The sequence below is a fragment of the Mus caroli genome, chromosome 9 (genome assembly GCF_900094665.2).
Source record: "Mus caroli chromosome 9, CAROLI_EIJ_v1.1, whole genome shotgun sequence".
Classification (NCBI taxonomy): domain Eukaryota; kingdom Metazoa; phylum Chordata; class Mammalia; order Rodentia; family Muridae; genus Mus; species Mus caroli.
The window spans coordinates 70,893,289-70,905,036 of NC_034578.1; the positions used below are offsets into that span (position 1 = coordinate 70,893,289).

Sequence of the window (11,748 nt, forward strand, 5' to 3'; positions counted from 1 at the left end):
GAGTCAAATATGTCCATAGTGATACAAACTGTCTCTCTGTGTCTGTCTGCCTCTGTGCTTCTCTCTCTCCCTCCCTCTCTCTCTCTCTCTCTCTCTCTCTCACACATACACACACATACACACATACACACACACACACACACACATACACACACACACACACAGGAGTGGGGGATGCACACTGATTATACAAGACCACAATTTCATATCCCCAGCATCCAAGCAAAATGCCAAGCATAAGCAAAGTGCCCTTTGAACCCCACTGATAGGGAGATAGTGACTTGTTGGCCAGCCAGTATCACTGAGTCAGCAATCTCTGGGCTCAGTGATAGATTTTACTTCAAAAAATAAAGTGGAGAACACTGGGTATCAACCTCTAACCTCCATGTATGAGTGCACACACATACATACACATGTATACACACATGCATAGGCACACAAATATGCAAATGCACACACACATATGTTACCTGTATCCTCCATATACAGTTAGAAATGGACACATCACCGAATTAATAAAAGTATGGTGCATGACTCATGGGATCCAGGTGTTTGTGAAGTGATGGGCACCATGGCCGTTGGAGATAGAGGCCCACAACCCAGTATCATGATATCACGCCACCTCACATCTTCACTACCAAACTAGAATTCAGCTTAAATTATTTTTGAAGATGACTCTCTTATTTAATTATCTGTAAGTTGCAAGTTTTAGCAAACAAAGAAATATCTTTTATAGGATAGTGAAGAACTGAGTTATAAATTATCTGACCTTCCCTTGGATATTTCATAGTGCTCCTTTGGATTTTAAAGCTTACTTAAGTCATTCTGAGAGACATCAGGCATTTGAGTAACTCATCACATATTTAAAAACATAATACACACAGAGATGGCTGCTGTTAGTTTTCAATGACACATCTACAAACACCTAGCAGAAGAGCCTCTGAGAGTGTTTAAAGTATTATCTTCATTACATTGATTCATGTGGGAAGACCTTACTGTGGGCAGCATCATTTACTAGGCTTGAGATCCTGGATTGAATAGACTGGAGGAATCCCTCTAAGTCCTAGTATGTCTATACCTGTGGTCTCAGCTTCCTTGTGGATGCAATGTGACTAACCAGCTGGTAGATCCTGCTGCTATACTTTCTCCAAAATGATAAACTGCAACTCAGAACTATGAACTAAAATAAGCCCTTTCTACCTTAAGTTGCTTTTTTTTCAAGATATTTAATCATAACAATAGGCAAAAAGCTAAGATACATACATATAATAAAATACCTATTCATTATGTTTTTTGGGAAAATTAATCTCTCTCTCTCTCTGTAACATATGTATACATATGTTTACAAGAAGTTCAATCTTGAAATCCCAGTTTAAAATAACTAGTATCTATTTTTTAAAAATTCAGGAGAAGAAATGAGACTATTATAAATGAACATATTATAAAAATCTATAGCTTAAAAATCTCAAAATATATATAAAATGTTGCTTTTAGAGAAATATATTAAAATTTCAACATACATAGCACACAATCTATGTTCATAGCTATACAGACATATACACAAACTATGTCTTTTTTTTAATTCAAAAATTACAGTTAAAAATCTAAGTATACCTATACAATGGCCACACCAGCTCACATATCCATAAGGATGGGGAAATTTTGATGAAGGGATACAGGCAGTCAATGGCTGCAGAGGGAAGAAGAATCAGTTTTCTCTATGGATGAGCCCTCTGTAATGTCATCCCATCCTAATTGGTCATCACTAAACACATATATGTAAGGTAAGTGCATGAGAAGAGATCATGAATTTGAGAGGGAGTGGGGGGCACAGGAAGAGTTGGAGGGGGAGAAAGAGGTGAAATGATATGATATAAATACAATATTCATGCATGAACTTCTCAAAAAGTAAAAAAAGAGAATTTTTATAGAGGGTAAATACCTAACTAATTCAATGTTTATTATAGAACATTTATGAGAATAGCCCCTAGAGCAGTTTTGAGACCACTACAGTAGAAACCGTTAGTTCTTTTATATACATGCTTTGAAATATGTGCCTCATCTAGAATTAATGAGGTGTGAAGTTTGGAAGGGACATGGCTGAGTGAAAACGAGAGAACCACTGGCTGCACATAGGACCAGCACAGTGATTGAGCGCATGTACCTTTGAACTTGATCACTTGGGTTTATATATTGACCTCGCCATTCTCTTCACTGGGGAAAACCTTCTCAGGGGCCTTACACATTGATGCCCTCATTTGTAAAATGAATGTCAAAACAGTACTTACCCCAGGCCACAGTGAGGCTTGAGCTAGTCGTAAATCAGGCGACTCTAAGAGTTCAGTAGAAGGCAACATTTACTTAGCACTTAAACCCTCACATGTAGAATGACCTTATTTAGGTGAAAATCTGAAATGATGACAGTACCTAAGTACCAATACCCAGGAACAGGTATAGACACAATCGCAGGAAAGGATCAGGGAATCATACTTAGAATGATGCCCGTATGAAATTTGGGGCTTCAAAGAGGGCAATTCTTGTTTGGGTATTTGTTATTTCTATGATTAAATGTTGAACGCTTGCTATCTTGAGTCATGCAATACCCTGCCATGTGAAAAATAATGGGATAATCCAGAGTTATTGCTATGTAAAATTATTCATGCATAGGTAACCTACAAGGAAACAGGAAAAACAAAACAAAACCATAGCTCAGGTAAGTCAGCAGTGTGTGATGGCATGGCTGTGTTTGTGAATGAAATGATAATTTTAGGATCTAAAGTGGTGTGGTAAAATCAGTTCTCTCCTTCAGGCATATGTCCATGTTGAATTACACACATATGTTCAGGTGAGAAGTTTTAGTCATAAGCATGCAGTATAGTGTTAAGAAAACTACTATTTAAAAAGTAGCTGATGATTAAAAGCAAAGCCATTTTACTGTTAAAACAAAACAAAACAGTGAGGCTGGCCATACCACCAAAATCACGATGCAAACACCTTGCCTCCAAAATCTATATTGGGAAGACAGCCAAGCACTACTGGCATATGAAATGAATTAGAGAGAGTCAGACTTACTTACCCACCGAACACCTGGAGTGCGGAGAATTTGGAAGCATCCAAATCATTGCCACTTACTATTCGAGCCTTGAACGAATCACAAGAAAACAAAACAAACAAGTGTTTAGCATTGTACAACTATAAGTGGGAGATTGGGGGGACACAGGCCGACTGCACTACACATTGAGCACCTACGAGATGATGAGTGCTAAGCAGGGTCAGCTCCAAGTCAAAGCTGTGTTTTGTGAGGGTTTTGAAATCAGCTGCATTTAAACAAAAGCATTGGAAAGGCATCGTATTCCAAGTACTCTTTGCCCTTAAAACTTGGTAGGTTGCAGGAGAGACCATGAATCAGCCAGGAAGGTCAGGAGTTAGCCAGACTTGAGATGCTCTGTTTGACCGTAGCAGACCCCTGGGTTGGCAAATAGAAGCTAAGTAAGCGCAGCTGGCAAGGTGCAACCCCGTTGTAAATGCAACACACTGGGGGACACTTAAAGGACAAAGAACAGAAAGCTGGGAAGACATGCATTTTCCACAACTCAGCAAGAAACCAAAACAAGGCTAACAGGTCACAAACAAACAGGTACAAAAGACAAGATCCGTCAGGAGGGAAGAAAAAAAAAGTATGATTGAAAACCTTTTCATCCACAGAGCTGCTATCTGGAAGAGAATCAGGAGAAGGGATAAATGTTAGACGGAGCTTTCCAGAAACTGTTGAACATACACATGAACAGTCATTGCAACTATTAAAAACTATAAAGGAACCATTTGAAGGCTGAACCCCAAGGGAATGAGGGATCACTGAGCCTCGTAATGTAAAGAGCTAGATTGCTGGCAGGATGCTTGAAAAGTAACAAGGGAGAACTCTAGACTCAATAAAAGGAAATGTGTTCTACAAAGAAGACAGTTGAAGAATCAGGTCCTGGGATCTAACCAAGACTCTGCCACTCACTGCCTGCCTCAGACCAGCTACCCAACTCCCGAGACTGCAAACCCCCACTCTGAACTGGGTCACACATGCTAATTGTTCACAACACTTCTTGAGAGAATAGACACTAGGGAAATCCAAGCTGTATTCTAGTAGTTATATTATCATCATATAATGATTACAGAGGTTGATTTTATCTAAGATTTTTCATCTGAGGTTTCTCACACCATGAAACTTGAATTAAATTATGAAGAGTCCATCTTACAAATATTGAAACTGGTATCTGCAAAGATTAAGTGACTTCAGATCACAAGCTAGTATTCTGCAGAGGGAGGCTCACATCTGGGTCCCTGCACCTCCATGGGATGCTTTGGAGACTCAGAGCAGGTGAACCATGCAAAGCAACAAGGCTGGTGGGTTCACCTTCCAGGGCAAATTGGAAGAAATCGGGGCCTGATAGATTTCAGTTCAGCCTATCACAGGACCAAGGAGATGGGTGATAGAGTTCTCCTGGGTGTTTGCCGAGTTGCTGTTTATACAGTCCAGTCTGAAGCTGCTAAGATCATGAGGATACAGCCACCTATGGTTTACATGGGAACACTGCTCTTGAATGTATGTACTTTTCCTTATAGTGTAAAGCTGTAGAGGTGTCTCTACACAAACGGGAAAAGTACCAGAGCTGGAGGGATCTCCCATTTTTAAACACGAATGAGACTCAGTAGGATAATGTTTCCCAAATCACACAGCTTAACAACCACCTTTCCTGGTGACAGAAATGGGATATATAGGTATTATATATATATATATATATATATATATATATATATGTATAATATATATATGTGTGTGTGTGTATATATAATGTATATATATGTATATATATTATAGTGCCTCAGGATTGTCTTTAAATATAAGATAAAATTAAATATTTTAATAAGTAATAAGTTATGAAGCTTATTTGTGGCATAAATATTTTAAATGCCACTTAAAATAGAGCAAATAAAATTAAGTTTTATTTTAAAAGAATAACATATCCTATCCAAAATGATATTATTCCCACAGATGAATCAAATCATGCAATGACTAACGTGATGTGACATAATTAATTGATCATACATCTATTCATCAGACAATTTGTACCAGAACTTTAATAAGTACTGAAAGCTATTTGCTAAAACTTCCTAATAATTCTTAGAAACCACTTTAAAATAGGATTGGACTGTGTCTTGCTAAAGTTTAATATTACTAAAATCATTTATTTATGATGGAAATATTAGCGCATCTCCATCAGCAAGCACAAAAGTCTGTGCTTTCATTTTAGCTTATCTCTAGATGTTTTGCCCAGTAGATATTGAAATATGTCAACAAATAACATAAATATTAGAAGTCAATGTACAAAAATGTTGTTATTTTTTAGGAATTATAGTTGTATAACCAGTATAGAAAATAAAACAGAATCACTATGAAGTTGCAAGCATTCATGAAATAGCAAAGAAATCAACTATCACTGAACACACAAACAAAATAAAAAGTCATTACCTACAGAATCATAATAATTGGGTTTTAAAAATAGATTAAAAGATTTATTTTAAATGTTTGATGTTTTGAATGAATAATTTACATTAGATATTCTCCGTTGATACCTGTCGCCCATGCCAATCATCCAAATGAATGATTCATTTTCCAAGGTCATCACCACTATGCAGCTGTTAAATCTGGTCCATTCACTGTTCATTCATTCATGCATTCATTCGTTTGTTTATTCAACAAATATTTACTGTCAATAGGCCCTGTCTGTTCTTTTTGATGCCTTTGTTATCTTTCTATTACGCCATGCCCCTGAAACCTTTCTAAAGTAGGGATGTGATTCCTTTTCCCCACTTTTCACCCCTACCCCCCCCAAGGGTAACCAGTGTCCCTGGGACACTTTCATCCCAGGTTACTGCAATTTTCTGACTCATTTGCCTTCCACACGCTAATCTCCAGACATAACTGAAGCACAGAAGTCCCATTCCATGTCAGTCTTTGAAACCTTTGCCTTTTCCTGCACTTCCTCCTTCCTCAAACCTCCACAGTACCTCCTCCTCCAGATAACAGCTTGCCATTCCTCCAAATCTGCCTGAGGTCAATTCTGTGCTCTGGAAATATTTCATTCACCCAAGGTGAAATTATAGGTATTTGTGAGCCTTTTGACGCTGGTTCTGGGAACCAAAATCAGGTCCTTATGTAAGAGCAACAAATGCTTTTAATGGCTTGGCCATTTCTCTAGTCTCCATCTCTAACTTTTAAAAAGGAAACACAGCTTGTGACCCATGCCATGAGAGAGAGCTGACACTATTGATGATACTCTGCCATACTTGCCGACAGGAGCCTGGCATAACTGTCCTCTGAGAGGCTTCACAAAGCAACTGATGGGAACTGATGCAGAGACTTGTCAGAAGCCATCTAGGAGATTAGCGGGTGGCTTTCCTGGAGGTGGCCACCAACTTTTGCATGGCCTATGATGGGTGAGCTTTTCCAGACAAGGTCCCAAGACCCTTCTCAAGATTGCTTCTTGCAGCTGATACGCCTTTTCTTATCACTATTACTTAGTCTAATGACTGCAGGGCATTAGCCTACCCTGTTGGGTAGATTTCCTGTAGATCAACGTAAAGATGAACTTTCAAGAATTAATGCTATTTGGATGAATTAATGATTTTATAGAATTCCTGATTTGACTCAAATAATTTTAGAAAGAAAGGTGTTTTTTTCATTTACATTTCCAATGCTATCCCAAAAGTCCCCCATACCCTCCCCCCCAACCCCCTACCCACCCACTCCCACTTCTTGGCCCTGGTGTTCCCCTGAACTGAGGAATATAAAGTTTGCAAGACCAATGGGCCTCTCTTTCCACTGATGGCCAACTAAGCCATCTTCTGATACATATGCAGCTAGAGACACGAGCTCCGGGGAGTACTGGTTAGTTCATATTGTTATTCCACCTATAGGGTTGCAGTTCCCTTTAGCTCCTTGGGTATTTTCTCTAGCTCCTCCATTGTGGGCCCTGTGGTCCATCCAATAGCTGACTGTGAGCATCCACTTCTGTGTTTGCTAGGCCTCTGCATAGCCTCACAAGAGACAGCTATATCTGGGTCCTTTCAGTAAAATCTTGCTAGTGTATACAATGGTGTCAGCGTTTGGAGGCTGATTATGGGATGGATCCCTGGGTATGGCAGTCTCTAGATGGTCCATCCTTTTGTCTCAGCTCTAAACTTTGTCTCTGTAACTCCTTCCATGAGTGTTTTGTTCCCAATTCTAAGAAGGGGCAAAGTGTCCACACTTTGGTCTTCGTTCTTCTTCAGTTTCATGTGTTTTGCAAATTGTATCTTGTATCTTGGGTATTCTAAGTTTCTGGGCTAATATCCACTTATCAGTGAGTACATATCATGTGAGTTCTTTTGTGATTGAGTTCCCTCACTCAAGATGATACCCTCCAGGTCCATCCATTTGCCTAGGAATTTTATAAATTCATTCTTTTTAATAGCTGAGTAGTACTCCATTATGTAAATGTACCACATTTTCTGTATACATTCCTCTGTTGAGGGACATCTGGGTTCTTTCCAGCTTCTGGCTATTATAAATAAGGCTGCTATGAACATAGTGGAGCATGTGTCCTTCTTACCGGTTGGGACATCTTCTGGATATATGCTCAGGAGAGGTACTGCGTGATCCTCTGGTAGTACTAGTTCCAATTTTCTGAGAAACTGCCAGACTGATTTCCAGAGTGGTTGTATAAGCTTACAATCCCACCAACAATGGAGGAGTGTTCCTCTTTCTCCACATCCTCACCAGCATCTGCTGTCACCTGAATTTTTGATCTTAGCCATTCTGACTGGTGTGAGATGGAATCTCAGGGTTGTTTTGATTTGCATTTCTCTAATGATTAAGGATGCTGAACATTTTTTCAGGTGCTTCTCAGCCATTCGGCATTCCTCAGGTGAGAACTCTTTGTTTAGCTCTGAGCCCCATTTTTAATGGGGTTATTTGATTTTCTGGAGTCCACCTTCTTGAGTTCTTTATATGTATTGGATATTAGTCCCCTATCTGATTTAGAATAGGCAAAGACCCTTCCCAATCTGTTGGGGGCCTTTTTGTCTTATTGACAGTGTCTTTTGCCTTACAGAAGCTTTGCAATTTTATGAGGTCCCATTTGTCGATTCTTGATCTTACAGGACAAGCCATTGCTGTTCTATTCAGGAATTTTTCCCCTGTGCCCATATCTTTGAGGCTTTTCCCCACTTTCTCCTCTATAAGTTTCACTGTCTCTGGTTTTATGTGGAGTTCCTTAATCCACTTAGATTTGACCTTAGTACAAGGAGATAGGAATGGATCAATCCGCATTCTTCTACATGATAATTGCCAGTTGTGCCAGCACCATTTGTTGAAAATGCTGTCTTTTTTCCACTGGATGGTTTTAGCTCCCTTGTCAAAGATCAAGTGACCATAGATGTGTGTGTTCATCTCTGGGTCTTCAGTTCTATTCCATTTGTCTATTTGCCTGTTGCTATACCAGCACCATGCAGTTTTTATCACAATTGCTCTGTAGTACAGCTTTAGGTCAGGCATGGTGATTCCACCAGAGGTTCTTTTATCCTTGAGAAGAGTTTTTGCTATCCTAGGTTTTTTGTTATTCCAGATGAATTTGCAGATTGCCCAGAAAGAAAGTTTTAAGAGATGGTTTTAGTTGTTTTGCCAGAAAGATACAATAAAGTTAGACTCAAGAGTAGAATGTGCCCTCTCCTCATAGAATAGTAAGCAAAGGCTATATAATAAGAAATACATAGAGTTTTCACCATCACACTAACGAGAAAAATAGGCTTGGGACAAATTTGTGAACATGGAAAAACATTCATTTTAAGTCAGATCCAAGGATGAAGCCACAGGTGTGTGTACTATAATAAAGTGAGGCCATGTAAAACTTTTGCTTTCAACTTGTAATGAGCTTATTGACTGAATCACTGCTGTGAACTTAATACCAACATCCTTCTGTAACTCCCCTTTTGTGTAACATTTATCTATGGGGTAATTTTCTAAAGAACTTTGGTCTAAGAAGGTATAGGAAGGCCATAGAGAAGGAATAAAGTGTGATATCTGGGGCTCTGCCCATCCACTCACCAAATGTATGTGTGTGTCTTGTGGAGGGTGGCGCTGCTACACCATCTAATTGTATATATGTACACGTCTGTTCATCTATACATACATGTGTAGGTATATGTGTATGTATGTAAGTATGGATGAACACTTGTGGAACTGATAAGACAGGTTGTTGGGCCCGACCAGTGTGTGTGTGTGTGTGTGTGTGTGTGTGTGTGAATATACATGTGTCTGTGTATTGCTTGTGTAAAAGATTTTAATTCTTTTCCTTTCATTTCTCTCTGATTCACAGTTAATGAGTTTTAATCATCTCACCTGGTCAGCAAGAGAAAACAGAGCTTATTAAAGCACAGACAGTTACAGAGTAAAAGAGAACAGCCTTGTCAGCACAGAACAGTAAGAACGAGTTAGTTTTCCAGATGCCATCAACTTCTGACCCCAAGAACAATAAGAAAATAAGAACATCTTATTGTTCTAAGATGTATAGAATAATAAGAAAAAGGCCATAGATCATCAATCATTGGCCTTTGTCCAGCTCTGTGTCCCACCTCAGTACTTGTATTGCTGGGAAGATCCCTGGCAGAGACCTGTATGCAAACATTAAATGGAACTTAGGGAAACCTGTAGAAGAGAGGGAGGAAGGACTGAAGAAGCCAGAAGGGTCAAAGTCAAGGACACCACAAGAAAACCTATGGAATCAACTAACCTGGGCCTACAGGGCTTTATAGAGACTGTACTGCCTGCCGGAGAGCATGCATGGAACAGACCTAGGCCCTCTGCACATAGGTAACAGTTGTGCAGCTTTGTCTTCTTCATGTGGGACTCCTAAAGTGGGAGCAGGGGTTGTCTCTGACTACATTTGCCTGCCTTTGGATCCCTTTCCCCTAACTGGGTTGCCTTGCCTAGCTATAATAGAAGAAGGTGCACCTATTGCAACTACCTATGCCAAGGCAGGTTGATCTCCATGGGAGGCCTCCCCTTTTCTGAGAAGAACAGGAAAAGAGGTGGATAAGGAGAGGGGAGGGAAGAGGAAGGGACTGAAAGGAGAGGAGGGAGGGGGAAGCTGTGATCAGCTGTAAAGTAAAGTAAATAAATAACTTAATTAATAAAAACATATACTATTTAAAATAAGAAAATCTGAGTGATCTATAAAACTATTTAAAAATGCATAAAACATGAAACAGTATAATCCTGGAACAATAATATTTGAGTGAAACATTAATAAAGCAATATAAGCTGATATTAAGGAACTAATGACTAAGAAAGGGCTCATTTTATATGAAGAATCATGAGCAGGCAACAGTGCTCAACAATATGTTATATTGCTACAATACTCATTTTATCTTCATACATGTTCCATGAAGTTCATGTGCATTACAGAATTAAATATAAAACAAAGGAAGAAAAATTAAATACAAAGGAAAATTAGATATTAAAAACTGAGATAAAGACAATTCACAAATTAAAATGCAGCAATGGTAATTAAGTGTGAAAATATACAGTTATTAAAACTATGCCTAATGATGATTACAAATTAACATGAAATAGAAGAAAGATTAATTTTAATGACATTAAAATTAATTTCCAAGGATACTGAGACAGTAGCATGCATAATTGATGAGACTGAAAATTATAATAAAATTATGATTAACTTTTGATCAACATGCTAGTGATGTTTGGACAGGGTATACCAGTTTAGGGCACTGATGATAGGGAAATCTTTATTGTGGATGAACTGGTCTGCCCAGATGCTTCTGTGAAGTTCTGAGCACAGACTCATGGGATGTGGCAACAGGTGGAAACTGGGTCATTACAGGTATGATTAAGGCTGAGAAGAGTCTCAATGTTGTTCTTTCAAAAGAGAATAATGGGGAGATACACATACAGGAACGCATGCACGCGCACACACACACACACACACACACACACATACACGGCATAATGAAAGCAAGTATAGAGTTATGCTGACTCATCTCAAGCATCTACTATAACCTCCCAAAGGCAGAGGGTCTTCTGGTAACGCCTACAGAGGATGCAGGTCCCTGCCAGCATCTTGACATCAAGGTAGTCTGTTCTCAGAGCTCAGAGACAATCATTGTCAGATAGTAGACCATTTCATTTGTGGTACATGGGATGTTAGACCTTGGTAAGTCACATGTTTTAGAATACTGAAGCACAATTCTTACGTAGAGATGAAGTAATCAACTATTACAACAAATAATAGGGAAAGCATACATGATGAAATATATATGTTATAGATTGATTTTACTTTTGATTGTGACTGTGCTCTGAAATTTTTTCCGCTTGAAGTAAGAAAGTATTTTAGTGGAGCCCACAGTTAAGAGACTTTGATTGTAAAAAGACTTTGAATTTCAAAAGAGATTGGATATTTTAAAGGGATTGAAATTTTAATATGTAAGAATTTATAAAGACTATGGGACTTTTAATGTTATTTAGATCTTGGGGATGAATAAGAAAGTAAGGGTTGAGGCTTAATAGTGATGTGTTTGTGTGTCAAGTTGACAAGGGGGTCAGCTGTAATGGCTGGTTTTGTGTGTCAACTTGACACAAGCTGGAGTTATCACAGAGAAAGGAGCCTCCCTTGAGGAAATGCCTCCATGAGATCCAGCTGT

The 11,748-nt window shown here is 38.8% G+C and overlaps 1 protein-coding gene across 3 annotated transcripts in view; it reads right to left on the reverse strand.

The window, feature by feature from the left end:
• The window catches only part of Unc13c (unc-13 homolog C), a 463,067-nt gene that overhangs the window by 327,371 nt on the left and 123,948 nt on the right, over positions 1–11,748 (reverse strand). For all 3 annotated transcript variants that reach the window (XM_021171690.2, XM_029481908.1, XM_029481909.1), the window contains 2 exons: positions 3,692–3,714; positions 3,077–3,141 (listed from right to left, as the gene is read on the reverse strand). In XM_021171690.2, coding sequence (XP_021027349.1) covers positions 3,077–3,141; positions 3,692–3,714 — 88 coding nt within the window. The remainder of the gene's footprint in view (positions 1–3,076; positions 3,142–3,691; positions 3,715–11,748) is intronic.